The 24,420-nt window shown below is 33.8% G+C and overlaps 2 protein-coding genes across 2 annotated transcripts; both read left to right on the top strand.

Annotated features, from left to right (window-relative positions):
* Positions 1-721: 721 nt before the first annotated feature.
* On the top strand, positions 722-14,220 carry LOC149771049 (glutamate receptor ionotropic, kainate glr-3-like). Its single transcript, XM_089948892.1, has 10 exons — positions 722-752; positions 1,172-1,314; positions 3,680-3,920; positions 4,571-4,758; positions 5,182-5,361; positions 7,170-7,274; positions 9,996-10,193; positions 11,818-11,921; positions 13,584-13,674; positions 14,167-14,220. The coding sequence occupies exons 1-10, from the start codon at positions 722-724 to the stop codon at positions 14,218-14,220; spliced, it is 1,335 nt and encodes a 444-aa protein (XP_089805018.1).
* Positions 14,221-15,395: 1,175 nt separating this feature from the next.
* LOC149771048 (glutamate receptor ionotropic, kainate 2-like) lies at positions 15,396-24,203 on the top strand. The gene is made up of 4 exons (XM_089948889.1): positions 15,396-15,721; positions 18,080-18,303; positions 19,776-20,041; positions 23,495-24,203. The coding sequence occupies exons 1-4, from the start codon at positions 15,439-15,441 to the stop codon at positions 23,739-23,741; spliced, it is 1,020 nt and encodes a 339-aa protein (XP_089805015.1). The 5' UTR covers positions 15,396-15,438; the 3' UTR covers positions 23,742-24,203.
* Positions 24,204-24,420: the final 217 nt, after the last annotated feature.

Genomic DNA, 24,420 nt, shown 5'->3' with positions numbered 1-24,420 from the left:
ACTAATTCTGTAATCTAAATGGTACAGTCACACCACATACAATACTGTGTCTTTCATGCCTAAACTGGCTAGCAATCGAAATAGGCACAAGCTGGTAAACGAAGGCAAGAGCGATCTTTCGAATGATATTAAATTCTCATTTTAAGAAGAAAATAATGACCTCAATCTAAAATTTTTACCTGGTTTAGTTATTTCATCGGAACACTTCAGTCACAATACTGAGTATCCATAACTCGTATACAGAAATGGACATCAAATTAATAGCATGCAATAATAAATGTATCTTGTTTAATCGAAATCGTGATTTTTCAATACCGGCTTGAAAGACGATTCACTATATCTAAAAGAGAAAATGCATGCATATCTGCATATTTATCGATTGTATACCCTTCAGATTTCATGACTTTTCTTTCATTACTATTAATTATATCTTCTCACTGTTCCTGCATTATTCCAATTTCATTTCTTACTGGCTGTGCTTCTGAAATTTGAGGGAATTTTTAAAAAAAGGTTCTGAATCATATTGTTCTGTACACCAATGTTCTTAATTATTAATTAGATAATTAGCATTACTAATACCTCTGTATATATAGAACAAATTACAAAAACATCTATCTTTCGTACAGGTGCGATAACCAACGGTGACCCAAGACAGGAGAACACCAATGAAACATTTTCATTCAATATATATAGTACAAAAATAACCTGGCGTTATGTTGACATGAAAGAACCTTATGAAATTCTCAAAGCAGGTAGGATAATTTTAGCAAGCTTTTATCTTATCCCAGAACACATTCCTGAAACAGAGAGCACAGTTTTAAAGTAGAATAAAGGGCTTTTGCCTAGTGTGAAGGAGAAAAGTGTGGAAAGGATAATGTGATAGGAACGAATTTCGCTTCAGATTATGGAACGCATACACTCTGGAATGGTATAATATAGACCCGTTGTGAATATATGTATGCATACATGTATGTATGTATGTATGTATGTATGTATGTATGTATGTATGTATGCATGCATGCATGCATGCATGCATGCATGCATGTATGTATGTATGTATGTATGTATGTATGTATGTATGTATGTATGTATGTATGTATGTATGTATGTAACTAGGTAGGTAGGTAGGTTAATTTTATTTTGTTTCATTTTATTTTTATTTTAATACCAGTTCGACAGTTTGATACCCAGTCTGACATTGATGCCATGCTACTACTCAATTATGACAACACAAACTCTGTCATTGGACAAATTACAGCCAGTACGAAGAAATCGGTCATCCGATGGAGTGACATACCACCAGGAAATAGGCTGGTACTATTTTCTAAGTATATTAAATTGTTACTAATTCCCACCTCTTCCCTTTCCATGTATGGTGTCTGATATTTACTAATTCCCAGCAGTGGTTACTATATTAGTATTCCATAATACAAATTAAACCAGACATGTTGCATGTCGAACTTAGAGCAGTTGTGATTGGCTGAAACCTAATGAGATTGGCCGAGATCATGGGTACTTCTGCTACTGAGTGATTTTATAGTGAAATACTTATTATAAAAGTTTATCTTAGAGCAGCCAAATGTAGATATATAAATGCAGTAGTAATTGTAAATACATCCAGCATGCGTGATCAACTATGATAATTTTCGCAATCGTTGATGAAAACAAAATAATTCGAAAATTGAGGCTAATCTTATACCGCCAATTTGTTTACATCATCATCTCCTTCCTTGAAGTAGCTCTATGTAATTTTAATAACGTTAATATCAACAAAATGCAGAATTATGAAATTATTAAAGACTAAATAACATATAAGCAAAGGCCAGACAAATATAGCTCTTAAAGTTTACCAACTTTAAGACCCAGAAATATTAGTAACGCACATAACTCGTCGTTTCCACCAAACCGTGTACTATTTATTGTCCTGTATAATTACACAAAGATACCATAAAGAAAATGATAGCCCACAGATAATAAAAAATGCACAAACCTTTTTATTATACAGATACAGTCCGTAATAAAGGTACATATTTTGAAACTTAGAGTCTTAATTTCCATATAATGAATTTCGTGTCCGCAACGATATATGCGAAATCCATATGTGCGTATGGGGACCTTTTATGGTGGCGCTCAAATAGTTCTCTAAACATCATGACTGAAGCTCATGAAACTGCGTTACATCATTAGAACATACGCACATATTCCCATTTGATTACAAGCACTTGCACAGTGTTCGTGTCCACTGAATTCCGAAGTTGTTATATCCGGTATATTCAGGTAGCAGATATTTCGTCTAAATCAAAGATAACATAGATAAATTAGCTCATTGGTTTAGTAATTTTAATGTTGGAATTGGTGTTTCTGAAGAAGGGGTGTTCTTTCACTGTAAATTTATGTAGGCTTGATTGAATCTGTGAAAATAGTGATTACAAGGCAGGTAACATTTCTTAATCAACATACTGTGTTTGCCTTATAAGAGCTGTATTTAAGTTAGGATTTAATAATGGCTTTTGTACTTGTTCTTATTGCAGCAAACGTTGTCCATATGCAGGAAATACTATACTGTTTTAACCATATCTTCTGGACTATCGTTTTCTATATCGCTCATAACTAAGACATGAAAATTAATTATCACTCTGTTATCTCTAGTTAAATGCAGAACCGTTTGACATAACTACATATTTGCGCCTTTTCACTTTTTTTTCTCACATTTTTACGAAGTTACTGATTTTCCAACATCGCATATAATGTTCTTTTAAAATTTGTTTGAATATTTATGGATCATTTGCCATCGTAGTTGGGATTTGGTGTCCAAGTTATATGAGCAACAAATGTAATTTATAAACGAAAGATAGCTATTGAACACATACTATTATTTTTTCACATGTGTATACCTGACCACTGACAAGATATACAAATCAGATTAAAAAGCAAAATCTTTTCATAATTGTTAAGTAGGTAAAAGTTCATCTTCTGTATGTTCCGCAAATAACGCTGTCCAATTATGTATGTTCGTTATATGTCAATCTGCTTCTTGCAGCCAGGTTTGACATCAAGCGTCAGTTGCAAATGCTGTAAGATGAAATATTCAGTATCATTATCGTTTGTAGCTATATCGGCTTGTAATTTGTGCAAAAAGATGACACCAAGTTATATGCGCAACTTTTCAATTTGATGTTGTAACTCAAAATATGAATCTCTGAGGTCAGATTTATAAACAAATATTCATTAAAAATAAGCTCAATAGTATGCAGCCAGTTCGTGTTCTTTATGTTAATTATGGTTGTACCAAAATTCTACTTTGAAATTACAGAATATCACTGTATGCTGCATGAAAATTGTTTTCTTCTAATGCCACAACAGGAAGTGCTAGCATTGCTATAGAAGACATGTTGATTAGTGGCGATAATACACAAAAATATGATGTAACTTGTACTGTCACATCACTGTATTGAGCACACAAATAACAGTGAAGTTCCGTAAGGTAAAATCGGAAGATTTCTTCTTACTCTACATGATTTATCTGTGCCTGGGGTGCTGTGCGATCTTGTTTGGGCTGAGGAAAGGGGTTTGTTGATGCGTGAACTTCTACCGACTAATACGTAGATAGTTCTACTCCAACATTGCTGATGTCATTTATTTATGTTTTGGATATTCTAGTCATTTCTACTTCTAATAGAATGTAAACGTTAGCTGTCAGAGGCCACTAGAGGAAGAGGAAGTTTGCAAAAACGAGGACAATATCACCACCTTTGTGGCAGATGATCCGTTCTGTTTTATAGATCTGAATGTCAGTGCAACTTTTAGGACCAGCAACGTCAACACCTACACCATTAGCTTACATACACCACCTGTTCTGATGTCACTTATTGATACATTGGGATGGACAAATGTCATCATCATCTACGAAAACTTCACAGGTAACTGACTTTCCTAACTATATATTTTACTGCATCTGAATGTCAGTGCAACTTTCAGGACCGGCAACGTCAACACCTACACCATTAGCTTACATACACTACCTGTTTGGATGTCATTTACTGATACATTGGGATGGACAAATGCATCAATGAACAATGCACCTTGCGGGTTAATAGGTTATGTCGTCTAAATCAAAATGGTTTCCATCCTACAAATATGTACAAAAATTACGTACCGAATATAAACTGAATATACAGAATACAATATCCACATCCTGCTTGTCTCTATAATTAATAGGTTCGTATGTAAAGATCTGACACCTCACATGTGTTTAATGCATTGAATATAGCCCTGTGTTAAACTTTAATGCTGGACTAAGCGGTTAGAACCTCAGATACAGGAGGTGGCAGTTCAAATGTATAGAATGGTTCTAGCATGTCTCGCTTGGAGCTCAGTATTCAGAGGTTAATGTTAGGACTGGTATCACGAAAATGTGATTGGGTGGGACATGATGCTAATGCATAAACTGAAAAACGTGAAGTCAAACAAGGTGTACAATTACATATTTTATGCATTCTACATAATTAAAACAGCCATGCCATTCTATCTAGCAAACTGTGCATGATCGCCTGGTACTTTTTTCCTTCAGAGAAGGAGACAGATATGCTGACTGACGTATTGTCAGCAAATGGAATACTAGTTATAATGTACAATATCGATATGGAGGAACTCAAAGAACGGTTACAGCAAGCATATGTACTTTCATTGACCACTGGAGACCGCCTCAATTTTTTGGTATTTTGCAGACTTAGTTGTGCAAGGAGAACATTGAGACAGGTACGTAATAAGACTTTTGTCTATATTTTGATACCTTTCTTCCATAAAAGATTTAGAAATAGGATTTCGTATCAAATCTTTAGATATGTAATATAATAAAGGTTAAAACTAATCACTATTATGTAACTACCACTTTACCAGCGGTATTATTATTGATTAATTACGTGCATATAACATTTTAATAAAGTATTTCTTATTTCTAAATTCTTTTCTCCTTGTCTTGTGTACGTAAGCTAAAATATCAAGCCTTTCTGCTAACTAATATTATGAAAATAAAGTTGTTGTCATTATATAATTACGGGACTGTGTTTTCAAAGAGATTAAAAGTTCATACGTGTCTTGAGAAAAAAATATATGAATTCAGCAATGTGAGCAATTTGTGTATTTTCAAAATTAAAATACATTGTTATATCAATTCTTAAGGCTGCAGAGTATGATGTGAAAAACAAAGCAAAGAACACGGTATTGAAGGAAATTTCTATGTGGCTGATTGCGACGTATGGAATATCAACGGACGCTTCCAGAGGACTGAAACATTGCGCAGAAGATCTGAATAATGTTGCCGTATTTTCCTTTCCAGAACTACATGAGAAACATGACAAGGTTCTTAAAAATAGTTTCAACAATTTAAATTCACTTTATTCATTATGTTTCTATTTACTCTATCTGTTATAATATTTCATCTTTAAAATGATATGTACATGGTGATGTTTTGAATTATTAGCATATGGATGATATCACCATTTAACACTAAAATAAAGTAAAGAGGAACTAATATCCCTTTATAGATATGAGACAATTTCAAGTATTTTATTTTACATAAATTCCATTCCTATTTTCATAAGGTAAAAACTAAATATGATCGAATAAGCAATGTGTTTGTTCCCAACTAATATTATGTCGACAGATGATCAAACATAAGTGATCATTCATAATGATATCTTTGAAACGTGTTGAATAATTTATTTCTTTTGCGAATTGTGGTGTACATAATATCTAAATTATTTCAAGATTTATATGCATTTTGTTTCCAATGATTACAATTGTTAGATTCAGCAAGAGTTTATCACATGGCGATACATGCTGAATCCATTTGTCAAAACCGCACAAAACTGCAATGAAATGATTTATAAATATATTCTTATGCCTATGGTATTTACGCCGCAATATGCAAATTACAATCAAATATTTAATGGAAGAAAACCAATTTAATTTAAAGGGTTATGGTAAAAAGCCAGCTAATAAACAATTACCATTAACCCACACCCATGAGTGTGAAAAAAGTATTTTTTAGGGAAGGTACTTTTAACGTGGTTATGGTAAAACTCCAGTTAATAAACAATCACCACCCACCCACACTCACTGATAAAGAAGTGTTAACAAAGTATTTTTAGGTACTTTTAACGTGGTTGACAATAACATTGTCAAAGATTTTTCGTAAAGCAGAAAACGTATTGTTACTGAGACTTAATTTAAAATCTTTTGATCCATGAACTCCAGAATTAAAAACAACAACTCTTCACATGCAGTACCTTATTGTGTTTCGGACACAATTATATGACATTTAATTTGTTGTAAGAGAGTATTTTTGAAATTTGTTCTTCAGTTGCACCATCATATACGACATATATTTAGATTTTGCAATGTCGGCGATTCAGCAAACTAAATGATTGGCGACATAGGGGCAGCACATATGTTGTAATAATGATTTCTCATCTTATTTCAAAACATTGTGGGCAGGACTACAATACATACGGTCATGCATGCAATTATACATAGCTAGACAAAATCACTTATTATTATTAAAATGTTATCCTTAGATAGCAATACGATCACACAGTTTCTAGCCTGTCAGTGTTGCGTCTATCTGTTTAAATTGTGTTATCCGAGACAATCTTAGATTTCATTACTTTGATTTGGAAAAATTTGTTCTTGAAAATCTTTTTGGAGACCATTTAAACTACTCGAAAGCAAGAATATGTAAAACACAGCTTGGTATACAGTCTACGACTTACATTTTCTACCTGTAACACTCATAATGACACCACATGACATCAACTGCGAAACAAAGTGGTGCTGGTATTATGTGTTACAGGTACAAACCTTATGTTTAGTATAACAATCTAAATTAACTCATTAGTCGCAGAAGAAAAAAACATTGATATGGCCTGAGTTAATATACCTAATCTTGGTACATTATTAAATGGCAGATAATAAATGTCTCATTGTGTTCGTAGTTTTCAATTCTGCAAGACTGTTTTCATCCCCTAAGATAGCAGGCTGAAAATATTACCAGAAGAAAATAGACTGCAAATATATTCTCAGTAAATAGGACAAAAAATGTAAAAGCTTCGAAAACAATACAGGTTAAAAAGAGTATTTGATAACAAGATTTAATAATAATATTTCAGGACATAAGGGAGGCAATGTTTCAAATGCTGAACGATTTGCAGAAACCAGGTGGTGCCATTAATGGAAACAGTCTTACATTGCAAGCTGTAGACTATCTGAAAGCGGTTTGTGTTTATAATTACCACCCATACTCACTTATACGTTGAACCCCCAAAAATAAACATTGATATATAGTCGCAAATGCTCTTCAGAAACAGGATAGACCCAGTTTGCAATTGAATCTGACTTGTACGTGTGTATAGACGGTATGTCACAAAGTCGGTGTAAAATTTGGAATAGGGTTTTTGAAGGGCCTTTTATCTTAAACATTTCATGATGCAGTAATAAATTGAAGGGTTGTATAACATATTTTTTCGCCATTCAAACCCAGGACAAGCCCCCAATTTATCTATTGTCTGAAACAAGGTAACATATAGAGCAACAATAATACGATGTCTAAAACATAAGAATTAATTTTTTTCCCTCAGTTATAAAAGGAAATTTTTAGAAGAATGTACAATATTGTGAATTAAATCCTCACGATGTGGGTTAGGTACAAAACATAACTGACCGATTAAGAGTGCTATCTCTATTAAGATTACCCTTTAACAAATGTATTTGGCAAAGTCGTTTCTATTCTTGCCTCCAAGGATGGTTAATTGTATAATTTAAGTTACATAATTTCCTCTTAACTGTACAAGGACCATACTACTTAACCTGAAGAGGACTTCGAGGTATGGGAAAGTGAGCAAAAACTTAGTCACCAGCTTTAAAGCTCCTTTCGCTTGTAGTTCTATCATTCCTTAACATCATGTTTGATTAGATTGAATATTAGTTCTTTCTACTTCACAAGCCTTTGGCAACGTTTGCTTGAAATGAGAGACATAAACAAGACTGTTAACCTCCAAATCTTTGGTTCAAAGAAGTTTCGATTTTAATAACTTTAATGAACTATAAACAGTACGTATGGAACCTAGTTCAAAAGGACTAAAACCGAATGATTCTTGAACTGATCTTATAACAACAAATAACAGCAATTTAACACTCTCATCCCAATAAGATCTGTTTCAAGGAACATGATCGAATCAATTTCCTTAAAGTCTGATGTAGTCTTTTAAAGCGCATTGACAGTCAGGGTTATAGGCACATTTAAATTGTTGATTACTTAACTCGTGCATAACTTGTTGGAAAATTTCCAACATAAAAGTCGACCCTTGATCAGATTGGACATATTTCGGAAACTAAATAGTTTTTGAAAAGGAAAGTGGTCTAAACTGTTACTATGGTTTTGGTCTAACCATGCATAAAAGAAATTACCTCTGGAAATCTTGCGGATGCACACATAGTGATCAACACGTATTGGTTGCCTGACTTAGTTTTGGTAAAGGACCCATACAGTATACCATTAGTTTTCCAAATCGTTCGTCAGATTCAGGAATATGTTGCAGATGAGTCTTAGATATCGTCTCATTTAGTTTTCTACTGTTTGCAAATAATGTGAAAAGATCTAGATGTTTTTAGAAACAACACTTAATTTTCGTCCAATAAAAATGATGCAAGATCTTCCGATAAGTTTAACTGAGTCCTTAACCAGCCAAGGGAGTGTCAACGGCTAAATTAAGCATTTCCTCTCTGCATGACTAAGAACAACACTTTGATAGCTCACTGACCACTCGTCACCAGCGAGGCCTCATTTGGTTTCCATTTTGCTTGACCGAACAATTATATTGCTCCTTATTTCTTGTTTTACCAAAGATGCTTTTACTTCTGAAATAAAATAATGTCTGACAAGCTCCATCAACTCATATTTCTTTAAAGACTCTTGTCATTCTTGGGTCAGATTAGAAAGAAATTGTTCCGCTTTAGATGACAAAGTGAAATTTTGCTGGCTTGGCTAAAGATGTCTCTATTATGTAACATTTAAATACCAGGGACTAAGGAAATACCAAAGCAAAATAAATTTAGGCTTAGGAATATATTGAATTTCTCTGAAATAGATTTAGAAATAATTTATTTTATGACTATATGGTCTTAAACTAAGTAACTAATCAAAACCAACAAGTATCTAACGGTAACAAACATTTATTCAATTATCTTAATTATAAAACGAACATTTAATATGAACTTACAGTATTTGAATTTAAATACAAACTAATTGTATCAAGTTATCACAAGTCTAAAAGAATAGAGTGCTCTGAATGAATTCCAGGTCTCTAATATGCTGATATGCTAATATCCTTGAATATTCTGAAATGTCAAACGTTTGTTGCATCACAATGGTATTGCCCAAAATTCTCTTTTGAATGAATTCACAATAAGTCCAGAATAACAATGAGTGCAATGTCAATGAAAACTTAGAAATTTCAATAAATATTTAAAACAAACGAATCATCTCAAATTATTTCTAAACACAATATTAAATATATATGGAGACTGATGTTGAAACAATAGCGTAGGAAATATGAATGGGTTAATTCTGCAATCCTTTGATCTTATACACACAATATTTTCTTCTCGATCTATTTCACAATATTTCCCACGTGAATGTTTTACAATATATCATCACATCGCAACAGAACCCACCTGACTTAATCATCCAAAGGAAAATTACCCCAAACTTGTAAAGATGCTCATTATTAAACTAAGTTTAAAACCGGTCAACACTTATTTATAGCCCATTGCAATCTACTATCATGCACCAATTATAACTTAGAAAAGTGCCTAAACAGCAAATACTTGTTAGGATATTTATGTTAGCAATATGTAGCAAGCTTCATCGACTGGCACAGTTTAATATTACATTTGCGTTATATACATGTTATCTTACCGATCTTTTATCTTTCTAGAAATCGGAAGCACGGAATCACCCATTTAACTACACAAGTTTTAAAATAGAGACCTTATTATGGATTCAACCAATGTACAGAGCGTTCAGTCCAGTTGGTTACATAGACTTTGAGGGAAACGTGACCATATATTCAGACATTTTTCCTAATATAAAGTACAAATTCAACAAGAGAAAGTTGACTGTGTCTACGCTTGAGGTATGTAATGAGCTTTGATATGTAATCTATTGTCAATGAGATTATTATAGACCAAATATCTTTAAGACACAATCTGTCAGTGAGTTCGTTCTTATACAGTGTCGCATTAATATTTGTCATAAAGAAGACACCTATCCCATGAAGAGACCTTAAAGTGTATTTACATCTTACAGCTTTCAGCCCTGTGATATTACCGAAGTATTGCGCAAATGGGCGAGACTATATCATACAATTTAGAACTTTTGTTTGCAGGGACAGGGGCAAGAAGGTTGTTGAACATGTGGGAAATATATTGGAATAAATCTGGAGTATGCGAATTTGATTATATCGCCCAGTTTTAAAGAATTCTTACATTTTTTGTGAGTACTTGTCTTGTTGTATGGAGCTCGGTCCTTCGTAAATATTCCTTAGCCCTTAATAATTAGCCAGTTACTAGGAGCAAACGTCACGGTGTGAAGTGTTAGTGAGTTTCCATGATACCATGGTTTACGCTTCGTGATTTCAGATCAGAGCCACATGAGTGTCCCTGTCGTTCCATAGTCCCTATTAAAATATAATGGTGTGCATTGGTTGTGTGACTCCAGGTGCAGTATTTATGACTGGAGACTGGTAAATTAAACAATGTAATAATGAAGAAGGGACTGTTCCGTCGTCGACAGGTACCGTTTATGTCACCATGATGGCAAATGTGGTGATTGGACTGGCCTAAGGTAGCGTAGTAACAATAGTACCCTGTGTTAGGGGATTTTTATAGTTTTACGGCGGTAGATATACAATTGGAAAGTTGAGATCTGCTGTCTTGTATTGATTAGAGTAAAATTATTTATAGAATGGACACATTAGGCTTTCTAATTTACGAATGAAGATGTATGGAAGTCTTTGGAATTATGAGAAATTGATGACTTCTAGCAGAATTGCGCTAGGGTTTGACACCGCTTGGTCAGTTAAAAAAACTTCTTCGTAACAATATTAAAAACGGTCTGTAAAAGGAACCCCAACAGAGTTGCAAAATGTGTTATTTTATGAGTAAATGACCTTTCTGCTCTTATAAATATTATTAACATGTCAGTCGAAAGAACATTTGACTACTATATTCTTGAAGTGAGACCTCCTTGACAGAAGTGACCACAAGACTAACGTTAGATGTAACTGAGTCTAGCATGAAAGATTGTCGATTTCCAGTTTTATTTTACAAGATGTGCGTCTTTAGAAAATGTGACCTTGAGACTATTTGATTTGATTCCTCGCCGTAATCAAATATACTCCTGTGAGCAGCCATCAGGGTGTTTCGTTTTATGAACAAAGCCAAATTTGTATACATTAAGTTAGAAAATTATGTTGTATACATTAAGTTAGAAAATTATGTTGGGAGTAAGGAATAGCTTCTGTTATCCATTTCCATAACTTTGGAACCCTTTGTATCTTGATTAAATCAAACATTTCCAAGTGCGCACACTCAAATTTTATTTGTTTTTCACAATACCGTGACTTGTATAGAGACTACGAATGAAATAAATTGATCGCACATGCATTCAAAGTTGAATCAGACTCGAGAACCCGAAGTAAAAATATTAATTATTTCGACTCAACACAGTAAAATAGTTCATTTATTCTTCTCTTTTAGCAATATCCTTTTGTATTTAAGACGACTGACCCCAACGGCAAAATTGTTTATGATGGATTGTGTATTGATCTCTTGAACGAATTAGCCAACATACTTAATTTCACGTAAGTATTGCTTTTAAAACATGCCATTCTCATTGCTGTAATATACACAGATTCTGTTGCGGATATTTGGTCATCGTAACGCAGCGTGCATTTAGCAATATATTAACACGAGTTTCATGGCTGTGTAAACAATATGTGTGTTGAAAATACTGCCAATTATGTGGGCAATCAGATATGTAGGTTAAATTTAGTGTTAAAAAATGAGAATATGCTGGTACTTTAATTAATGTTAAAGAGTATTTTCAACGAAGTTATTTTTACTACTGTTATTGTCGCATTATAGTTCTTTGAATTTTCAACTTTAAATATTGTAATCTCTGTAACTGGAGGTGTATTTATGTATGTGGAGGAGTATGTATGCAGGTAGAGGTGTGTATATATGTTAAGTGGAGGTGTATGTATGCAAGTGGAGGTGTATGCATGTAAGTGCAGGTGTATTCATGTAAGTGGAGGTGTATATATGTAAGTAGACTTGTATATTTGTAAGAGGAGGTGTATGTATGTAAATGGAGGTGTATATATGTAATTGGAGGTGTATATATGTTAGTGAAAAGTATATATTTAAGTGGAGGTGTATGTATTTAAGTGGAGGTATGTAATTGGAGGTGTATATATGTTAGTGAAAAGTATATATTTAAGTGGAGGTGTATGTATTTAAGTGGAGGTATGTAAGTGGAGGTGTATGTGTGTATGTATATAAGTTGTGGTGTATGTATGTTCGTGGATGTGTATATATGTAAGTGTATGTGTATATATGTATGTGGAGGTGTATATATGTAAGTGGAGGTGTAAATATGCAATTGGACGTGTTTATATGTACGTGGAGGTGTATATATGTAAGTGAAGGTTTTATATATGTAAGTGGAGGTGTAAATATGCAAGTGGAGCTGTATGTAAGTAGTGGTCTGTATATGTAAAGGTGATCTATATTTGTCAATATGTAGACATTCAATTTTTCTCTATAAAACAAACAAGTGGATGATTCTTAGATAATGAAGAAATTATTTTCCGCATTATTTACTTGGAGCATGCACCTTAATGACTTTTAATAATGTGTGTATGTGTATTGGTAGGTGGATAGGTGTGCAGATTACATCCATTCAACGTGCAAATACTCAGTTTATTCGTTTTCAAATATTATAGAATGGAAAGCAAATATACAGCCCTCCTCTCCTTGGTATACGAAACACACGGACCTCTCCTAGTTCTTGTTCAAACAAAATATTTATTTTATAAAATTAAAAGCTGTTGTTCGATCCGGGCCTAGGGGATATGTAACTGGTTGCTCCCTCTCTTGTCGTCCCAGACCACCAATACAAGTTTTATTCCCAAGAATAAGAAAGTGAAATCTACAAGATATCACACAATTTCGACAAATATTAGAACGTTTAAGTTTTGGTGGGTTATAACCATTGACCAGCATGTTCGTGGTCGGTTAACAAAAGGAACAATATAAATGTACTGAGACTATTGCACTACGTTTGTCAGCAAGTATCACGTATGTTTGTTTCGTTTTCATTTGTTTGCATTCTTAATGTATCAGTGCACTATAACACTTCCAGTTGACTGGGCTCGCCAATTCACGTTATAAATTGTATGATATAATGGTAGTTTTGAAAATCAGAATATCCTGTATTTTTATTATCTTTTCTTTAATTAAAGGTATGAGTTGGTTGGACCACCAGATGGTAAATTTGGAATGAAAAGTTCAGATGGAAGATGGAATGGATTGGTTGGACAACTGGAAAGACAGGTTAATGTCATTGCATTTAAATATGGCATTCGGGAGTATAATAACTATTTTTGTTATTTCATTCAACATAAATCAGCTACTGTTTTCTACAGACAAATGTCACAGTACAATTTAATTTTTGTGTGTGCATGTGCTTGTATGTGTGTGTGTGTATTTTTGTGTGTGTGTGAGAGAGAGAGAGAGAGAGATTTTATCCATTCAACGAACAATACTAAATTTATTCTGAACATGATTGCCTTAAGTTGCTGGTGGTTGCCATTTTGTCATAGCGTTTGTTTTTGTAATTTGTTTACCAAATAATCGGTCAAACTATACTGATCTCATGCTTCATTAAAGATCATAATCCTTGGCAAACGCAAGTGGCTCGTACTTTCTTTAATAACTCTAAACTCTCCTGGGTAGGATTGCAATAAAGTTCCATCCATTACATGTCATGCTGAAGGATTGTTGGTCTCACGATATATTTTACAAATATGTAAATTTTAATACCAGAGACTTAGCAGTACTAATGACCTTGTGGATCACGTGATATTCAATAAGGCTTAACCTTGAAACTTATGAATGAAGCATCGAACTAAGCATTATACATGACTCATAGTACAAACTACGGGATAGGAATTTAGCATTTAAAAATTTAATTAAAAAAAACAGCCCTTACAAAATGATTATTATGAAAATGAAAAACATACTATAGATTAACATAACACAAGACACATATAACGTTTTCTGTAATATATACCAGTTTAATATTATGTGTATTTATCTGGTGTATGACACGGTTGTTCCGACTGTATTTCCGTGTAATGCACCCTGATAAACATAATGTTGGTGTTTCCTTTTTTTACACTAAAGAAAAGAATAGTAAGAATGCGTAAAAGACGAAATATTTGAAATAAACTAAAACATCATTGGTGTGTTATGCTGCATCAGAGGAAGTAACTCGTTTGATATATCTCAAAATAGGGTATGAACTTGCTTTGTTATGTTCTAACGGTTTCGACGTATCCATATACCATATGAGATTCGGAAGAAAAAACATAAGTGCTGATACTGTTTTACTGCATTATCTGGTCTTTTTCCCTTTCCAAAACGTTTCAGTTGTAGAGCTTGGAATGAGCATGTTACATAAAACATGAATGCGCATGTTACTCAGCACACCTACTGGTTCCATTCTGAGTGTGACATGGGATCTTGATTGATGATCGTTTCGAATACAGATGAAACATGTAACATTACATGGATATGAGATAATGTTATAAACCAAAAGTCGAGAGATCGGACTAGGGTTTGTTATCTTGAAAGGTGAATTGGCAGATGCGCTGAACATCAAAGGTAACTTGCGGAACTTATCTTCGGTAGATGTCCTTCCCTTTCATGCATTTTAATGTACAAAAAAACCGAATCAAGTTAAGACATTTGTAGATTACCCAAGCCGGTGCGGCTACAAACTTGTATGATTATTTCATTTATAACGAACACGCCTAATATTATGCATTTAAACATCGCACGCACGGCTGCGGTATATTGTTAGCTTCAACAGAGACGAAAAGGAAGCAAATTAATGAGCAGATTACAACAGTAAGGAGCGAGAGAGCATATATCGCTACTGGGCATAAATATAAAGAAAATAATAAAGTATGTATGTATGTATGTATGTATGTATGCATGCCACACAATGGAACCTTTGAACAATCTATATTATCAATATAGGAGGTTGACATAGTAGTGGCTGCGCTGTCAATTCAATCAGAAAGGAAAGAAGTAATGGACTTCACTTATCCCTTTTACTACGATTACACAACAGTCCTCTTGAAGAAGCCAGATCCAGGCGAAAACAAATGGATGACACTTATAAAACCTTTGCAATGGCAAGTTCTTGTCTCAGTTTGTGTGGCACTTATTGTTGCAACATTTGTGTTTTTTCTCATGGAGAAGTACAACCCGTATTACAGCCATCCAGACTATCGTCAAGCAAGGGAGGTTAAACGTGGACTCAATTCATTCTCTGCTGCATTGTGGTACATGTATGGGGCGCTAATCTCTCAAGGTAGGTCTAAAGCAGTACAAAGTGATAGATTTGATATGTAGGATGATATTTTCAAAAAGGTACAAGTATACATCTACTGGAACTTCTAACACGCCAAGACTATACATAGTTTTCCTCTAATTAATCAATGAATGACCACAAATATCAGAACTACACATTTGCATCACAACTTCAAAATTGCATGTCATCCTCACAACTGAATGGTTTCTTCTTATTAGCTTTCTGTAACGTAGCATCAGTACTTCACACAGTGGAAATATAAAAACAACTCAAACACCATATACAATGAACTATTTTCCTCAATCTCTGGGTCAGTCAAAACATAATTTTAAGCTCCTTTCACACACACACACACACACATACACACACACACACACACACACACACACACACATATATATATATATATATATATATATATATATAAAAACACACACACACACACACACACACACACACACACACATATATATATATATATATATATATATATATATATATATATATATATATATATATATATATATATATATATATAAACACACATGTTAGACTTAACATGCCATTGATTTAACAATATAATGCATGTAATCGGGATTCTTCTTATTTCCATGACAGTTTCTTCTTCCTTCTTCTTCAATCAAATGTTCTCTTTGTTATGAAAACGTCATAATCTATGTTCAGTTTAAAAGGTTTGTGATATCTAAATGTTCCTTTATTTACTTTTATCTCCATGGCATCCATATTTACTTTTGTCATAATAGTTTCTGACTGTATCAACGAATACGTTTTCATTGAAGCTATTAAATAAGTACGTTCGTGGAAAGCGAGGTTTCGTCATATACGTTCTTATAATATTAAACATTTTTCAAAATATCTTGAGTATTCCAAAGTAAATGGATCCGCGGAAACTCCACCGTCGCAAGCAACAGGAGACAGTACGCTACGCTCCTTTTTCACCCGTGACGCCCTTTGTGGATTTGTTTCCATTTCAGATAAATAGGCATAAATCTGTATAACTTCAATCAGTGGAAGGGCGTGCAAAATCGTCTCGTCATTGTTATCCTTCGCGCTTCTAGAATGAGCTGATAGTATTCAAGTTTAATTTTCAAACATGATGGATAAAACGGGCATTTTCATTTATATTTTGGGGATTGTTACATTGATTTCTTGAGAATGTATTTGTTTTGTTTTTTTTATGGAGGAAACCTCTGCACCGGCAGTCATTGATGATAAACGAACGTAGAGAGTGTCTGCCGTGTGTTGCGAACAGGCGATAACTCACCTGGAAGCCCATGTTAAGATGTCATGGGTTTGCTAAAATTTAGAGCCAACAAGGGAATCGCGGTAGTTCACTTGTTGGAGCGTCATGCGCGTAATCCAAGGGTCGCCGGTTAGCTATCAACATAGACAGGCGTGATTCAGATGTCTTTGTGCACAGCACTTAGCTTCCATTTAATCTTTACATTAACTTGCCGATAATGTGTTAAAAGCAGCTTAAATACCTACAGTAGTGTTAGAACCATCCCAAGGAAATGAAGATTAAAACTTATTCGCAAAACATTATGAATACTGTTACCAACGAAATGTGTCAAAAGCATAAATGTAAATTAATTGTCTTCCTAAAGAGTTGTTAAAGCTTCTAGTGATCATTTCTCGAGCGACGATGTAGATGCGAAATTATTCTGAAAATTCTAATTAAAAGAAATTGGAACAATATCAAGGAATTAATATTGTATGTTGATACATTTAAAATGTATAATGTTCCTTCGATTTCATTGCAAAGTTGGGAATACACATTCTTGCCATTACTCACATTATACAGAACCTACGGATGCAATTGTGTTGAACTTAGCTACTTTTCAGATGCTCGCGATAAAATAAACGGTACAATTTGTCCTATTTAGTAAACAACTCTTTCTAACGAATATATATAACCTAAATTATATGAGCCATTAAAGCTTGTTTCATTCAGACATCTAAAAATAAATGAATGGTATATTCCATGGTGTACAACTGTATATCTCAAAGCCTTCTACATTCACGTGTTTGCATTTTCAATGTTATTTTTACATAACATCTTTTTCTTTTAAATTTGTTGTGCATTTACAACAAAGGTAATAATACCCTGAAAACGTAACCTGGGAGAAATATATAAAGGCATGAAACCCTTGCCAAATTTCCCAAAATACAATTAAAATGTTTAATAAAATTGAGGAAATCGTGTGGCACCAAATAACATCATAGGCAGCAGAACGAGACGGGTTGAGAGTTGGAGAGGTTTGTGACATTAAAATATCACTAATGCGTCTTTGGGTAAAACTGGTTTTAAAATTGAAACTGATTTATAATTTTCAGGAGGAGTTCACCTTCCTGATTCATTAACGGGAAGGACCATGATCAGTTTCTGGGGTATGTTTTCTCTAGTGGTTGTGGGAATTTACTGCGGAAACTTGATAGCTTTTCTCACTGTTACGATTAACCAACCACTACCATTTAACACGATCAAGGAACTGGTACAACTGAAGGATGAATGGAAATGGGGCACTCTAGGTGGAACGTATTTCGAATTTTACATACAGGTAAGTTATTCATCAATTATAAAAAAGCCAAATTTAATGTGAACGCTGAAGTTCAAATATACACACACATATATATATATATATATATATATATATATATATATATATATATATATATATATATATATATATATATATATATTCAAAAAGCTAATACTGTGTCAGTATTGCCCTACTTTGATCATTTAAACATCATTGTTGTTCAAATCATAAGTTTCTTATATTTCTTTAATCAATATAAATACAAATAGAAGCTCAAAAAAAAATGAAGAGAAAATAATCAAATCTTTGAGGGGATTGTGAGTAGCTACTAAATGCATAGAAATAAATTTGGTAGCGGACACACTGGGCAGAGAGGTGAAAAGTTCATTGAGTCATTCAATACACAGTTGCTTGTAGTCAGTCTTAACTCCGTTCAAAGGAAAATATATTTATTTATACTTAAGTGTGTAATATGGCGACATATTGGCGCAATACGTTGAATATTTTTTCATTCCTATTCATCTTTATATTTTCACATGTTGAAAATATATATCCTTATATTTTCTCATGAAAAAAATATATCCTTAATTGTTCACATGTGAAAATACATTATTTCCCATCACGTCATGCGACGCTTGATTGCGTGTGCCTACAAAAGTTGAACACGCACTAACACAAACTAGTACCTTTTGAGCTAGAACAAATAAATAGAAATTGCCTTACATTTCAGGCATTGAAATTAATCTTCGATAAAGAATTTGACCAGACTCAGTTCGCGTATCTCTAAAGCTTTTTTTCCCCCTTGCTTACTTGACAAAAACGACAAACCCGATGTCATCCATTGCTGAATCGTACTTGCACTGTTTTCAGATCGGGTCAAACAGAAAACAAAATGATAAAAATGTAATTTATTTCGACAGATAAGGTCAACCCCATTTTACCGCTTTCTTAAGTCACGTTTTCCAATGAACCCGCTCATACAAACACACACACGTCCACATAAAGAGTTATTCCTGGATTCTATAGGAGAATGTTTGATAATACTAAGCAAAATTCATACATAATATAAATTATTATATTATACAAGTTAGAGAATGTTTCATTCGTACTATACAGAGATTAGAAGCCAGGTTTGCGGGTAAAAAGCACCCGTCGCCTTGCTTGCATGCACCAGAGTTCATACTCCATCTCTACTAACTTTACATATCACCATAAAAAGATGCTAATATATATATATATATATATATATATATATATATATATATATATATATATATATATATATATATATATACGATGAACAATTTGACGATAATCTATCAGTCTTGACCTCGTGTAAGCTTTTGTGGATCGACATTTAGTTTTGATTATTTAGGTTATCAATAACAGCATTGGTTAACATCAGTGTTCCAACGGCTTGCAAGTATTTTGTGTCTCTAAAGTCGTTTTCTGTATATTTGTTTATATTGTGATTGAAGTATATATTTTAGACGTCAGCGACAAAAGAATTCAGTGACATTGGTAAAGGCATAAATGAGTTCAACAGATCAGACCCTTCAGTTTTGTCCACCAGCATAGATTCCCATGTTGAGAAAGTCCGGTCTGGAGGCTACGCATTTATAGCGGACAAATCTATTATCGAGATTGTTATAGCACAGGAATGTTCCATGATGAAAATAAAGGAAGAGTTCCTTCCCTTGAAATTCGCAATCGGCCTACCGAAGAACTCTCCCCATACCAATATTATGTCAGATAAGTACGTATTTGATATTGTTATTGTTCTACAGTGATTCTTATTTTCACATGAGTACCACTTTAATTATGTCTCGGGTAATATAGTCATTGCACCATTTTTTGCAACCATTTGTGCACACCGATTCCTTTCCCTGCCGTTCTTGATCCTTTAGGTCGCATACCGTACTGTTCATGTTTCGTACTGTTCTAGCCGGCGATCAGTCTTCCCTTTGTCACTGTTCCTTTCGTACCTCAGCGTACCGTTTCTTATTATTTTGATACCATTTCGAGATGGTTTCCAGCGTGCCACAAACATAGTTGCTCGACGCGAGCTTGATGTTGAAATAAAGCAATGATCTGAAAGTAAAAAAATCATACCGAGTGACAAAATTACCTATGTGCCGCATAGTAGGGATATTTTGAAAATGAGAGTTGCTTGCATTCCATTTTTATGAACTTAAGATAGTTTTTCTATGGAACAGAATTCATATAGTTGAATCAGGTTAATGGTAAGTTGGAACTTACTTTTGTACCTACTACTGTTCTCGGATTAATGAAGAAATGTATCGTTGAGTCGCATATACCGTATCTCTCAGTAAAATAGGTTCGTTGGGTAAGAGGTACTCACAAGAGCGTAATTTTGTCCTGGCAGGCAAAATTTGCGAAATTCGTACGTTTCGTAGCCCGTAACTACAGTTTGACGCAACTCAGAAAAGTCAAACGATGGCCTGATGAATAGAAAAACATAAATCAGGAGTAAAACAATCTAAGATTTTGGTCGTGAGCCTTGAGAGAGTCAGTCAGTATGAGTTTGTTTCCTTCAGATCATTGATTTTTGTCAACATCTAGCTCGCGTCAAGCACGTTTGGTTAGAAACTGTAAATATTGAATCTTTTTTCTCTCTGTCGAATTAAAATAGGAAAGTTAATAGACTCCGTGTATATTCCATTAAAAAAGCATACATTTAAGACATATATTCACAAATTACCTCTTTTTTATAACTTTCCTGTTGCAGTTGGAATTCATATAGAAAAGATTTGTTCCTGACACCGGTTTCAGCTGTACAAAAACTAGCTACAATCTAATAGTAGTAGTAGTAGTAGTTGTAGTAGTAGTGACATTTGTTCTCTCACAATTGATAAATTAGCGATTCAGTAAGGAGTCATTTATTCATTCATTCATTTTTTCATTCATTCATTCATTCATTCATTTTCTCTTTCAATGCACACAAACACACACACAAACAAAAGAGGGATGAAGATAAAGAGAAGGAAAAAAGGAAAAACAATGTTTGAGAAGAATTCGTTTGTTTGTCTTGATGTATGTAATCATGTATTACGTTTTAGTGCATATAAGAATGTGAAAATCAAACATCAGTACAAAATCAGAAATGCCAATAATATCATATATTGTGAAATTGTTTCATTATATGATAGGTCCATCATCAGTGAATAAAAATAATTGGCAACATACGATTATATATAATCAACTTAAATGGGCGTAATCAATACATTGGTTTAATGTTTTATATACCATGATCGCTCAAGTCGCACTTGACTCTCAATGGATGTTTCGTAAATTCTATTGCTAACGTATTCATACATTTATTTCATTGAGCTTCATTTGGGTAGTTTTTTATCCAACCTACTGAGTGTAATTTGCCTTGTTCAATTCCATCATAATTTATTTATCGAAACAAGAAGTTTATTTAGAATCGTTAGATCAGCTTATATCCAAAAGATAAATACCCCAACCCTAAAGCAATAAATGGTGGTTATGCCTAAGATTCAATTGCAACTACGATTCCTTAACACATCGAACAGCCACCTGCAATTATGTACATTTTCCGAGCAAACAGATTTTAGAAGTGACATTGAATTAAAAAAATTAAAAAAATAAAAATTATGAATTCGTTTAATATTTCCCATTAAAAGAAAACTTCGAATGACATCAAAGCTAGCACATTGTACTCCTTGCACGAATATAATACAAACATGTATTTACATGATTTGATCTTATGTGCATTAGAATTCAAATGAGATTTCAAACGTTATAGGCATGAAATAAATAGACCAAGAAAACTAGAAAAATGATGAAATTTCAATCAGTATCTGAATCCGATTTGTTTTTCCATAAGTTGATGAATTCCAGTCTTAAATGTGCCGATGCAACAATGATCTTGAATGTTCCGATGTACCAATAATCTTGCTATTTCACAAGGACGTGAACTAAATTGTCTTTGAAATGAATTCACAATAATTGCAAAATATGGTTTTAGTCCAAAAGTCGATGAGCACTTTGTAATTCTGATGAATAATTCAATATAAAAATCCTCTCAAATTGTAGCTGAGCACAACTAAAATTGATTCCACAAACAATGCTGTTCAGTTAGGAATCAAGAATAGTTTACTTCTGTTTCCTTATATGCAGACGTAAAGACGTATGACAGAACGAAACACGTAGGACCCAAGTCATTTCCAATGCCATTTTCCACCAAATTCTTAAACAAGGTTAGGTCTATTTACTTCAACGGTAGCAAATAACTTGACCAACATGAGGTCGATGATGTTTTCTTTTCTAAGAGAAAAACTAATTTCCTGATCTCATATGCAATAGATAGCTAGATAGATAGATAGATAGATAGACAGATAGATAGATAGATAGACAGATAGATAGATAGTCAAAATTGCTGTTTACTATCAGATGCAAGTATAAAAGAGAACTAGCTGTGAAACATCTAGGAATATTGCCACATTAACCAATAAATGTAGAGGTATACTGACTTACCAACATCGAAGTACTATTGTCCATTGCTGCAAAAAATATAAATTGTCTTACCGTGTCATAGTATAGTCTCGACCTGGACATGTTTCCCAATGATAGAGCTGTCGTACGTTTATGCTTTTTAACTTTATGAATACCGCATTTATATTTGTGTTAGTCTAATTACGAGTTTCCATTTCCAAGCTGCGTCTAAACACATTCTATACCCTCTCTCTCTCTCTCTTTGAGTCCTCGTATGTCACTGTCTTCAGTTGTAATTATATTCCCTGAGAGGAGGCTGTAAGTATGACTTGGGCAGTTGGGGTGGTGGGACTCTTATAAATCGTATAGACAGTCAAATATTAGTATGACGTCTTTTAAACGGGAAAATTGAATCCATAAATCAAAAGGACAAAACAAAGCGATCACGCAACATTAATTCGTACTTACATGTGTCCCTGCCAACATCATTTACATCTTAATGGCACCAAGCATTCAAAGCCAAAGCTTATGTCTGTCAAAGATGCCAAATCCTATTCTGAAAGGGACAGACATCCAAAACAATTAACGTATCCTTTACCATTTTACCACGAGTGCCTACCCCAGCCTGGGGATTTTAAGAATAGTTTGTCTAAATCTTTTTATTTCTGACCAAACTTTTACACAAGTAATGATAATGTAATTAGGTTTTTTTTCCCAACCATCTTTTTAGGATCCTGTCCATGCATGAGACGGGCTTTCTTGAGTTTTGGAAACGGAGATGGTGGCCTAAATCAAGCATTTGTCCAGAAGAACGTTCGACGTTTGCAAGACCTATTCGAACGGTTGATGTTCAAGGATGTTTTTATCTAGCCGTTATTGGGATTTCATTTTCTTCTTTTGTGTTTGTGATAGAACTGTGTGTTCATTTCTACCAGAAAAGAAAAGCACCGTGTCAGGAGGTGGTGATGGCGACGTGATCACCAACTCCTTGTGGGTTTGGTTATCGTTGTTTGGGAGATGATCACCCACGGTGTTATAGCCTAGGTAGAACAATCAATAATAAAATATGAAAGTAAAGTATGGAAAAACATAGATCTGAACAGGGATAACGAATATAATAACACGAGACCCCGTATTTAAAATATAACATTTTAATCAATAACATGAACAAAATGAAATTGAACATGACATGGAATTATTCACTTTCTTTCGGAAATAAATAGAACAATCTGTATGTTAAAGTCAATTATCCGTTCTGTTATATTGATCTAACAAAGTATATCATATAATCGAGTGACTGATCCAACTCAAAATGGTGGTGTGTCTACATCACCTGGTGCTTCCGGTCTTTTCCATATCACTGTAGGTGATCGGTCGACATCTCTCTCTCTCTCTCTCCTCATGGTGTCACCAACCGTCCTTGCTGTCGATTGCTATCTTTTCCCACTGTGCAATACACTATGTAGCTTATTTTCCTTAAAATAAAACAACAAACTAAAGCACCCAACTTAAGCACGTGTCATTTGTTTCCTTCTCCTGGTGTCAATACTATTCCCAGTCAACATAACTAAGCTATTATGGTAGGTTCGCCATCTAATACACACTCACCACCCTATTACCATAAATTAATTCCTATTCCAGCTGACACTCACATTC

This window comes from Sinohyriopsis cumingii, unplaced genomic scaffold (assembly GCF_028554795.1).
Source record: "Sinohyriopsis cumingii isolate HCF-2022 unplaced genomic scaffold, ASM2855479v2 utg002136l, whole genome shotgun sequence".
NCBI lineage: Eukaryota > Metazoa > Mollusca > Bivalvia > Unionida > Unionidae > Sinohyriopsis > Sinohyriopsis cumingii.
Note: the sequence above shows the minus strand (reverse complement) of the source record. Positions and strands in the feature narration are given on the sequence as shown.

Excerpts from the sequence above, each read along its gene's own strand:
- LOC149771049 (XM_089948892.1), top strand. The coding sequence starts at position 722 with ATGAAAGAACCTTATGAAATTCTCAAAGCAG. Across the intron at positions 4,759-5,181 it reads CAAGGAGAACATTGAGACAG|GCTGCAGAGTATGATGTGAA; the intron begins GTACGTAATAAG and ends TCAATTCTTAAG. Across the intron at positions 7,275-9,995 it reads CTGTAGACTATCTGAAAGCG|AAATCGGAAGCACGGAATCA; the intron begins GTTTGTGTTTAT and ends TTATCTTTCTAG.
- LOC149771048 (XM_089948889.1), top strand. The coding sequence starts at position 15,439 with ATGGACTTCACTTATCCCTTTTACTACGATTACACAACAGTCCTCTTG. Across the intron at positions 15,722-18,079 it reads TGGGGCGCTAATCTCTCAAG|GAGGAGTTCACCTTCCTGAT; the intron begins GTAGGTCTAAAG and ends TATAATTTTCAG. Across the intron at positions 18,304-19,775 it reads ATTTCGAATTTTACATACAG|ACGTCAGCGACAAAAGAATT; the intron begins GTAAGTTATTCA and ends TATATATTTTAG.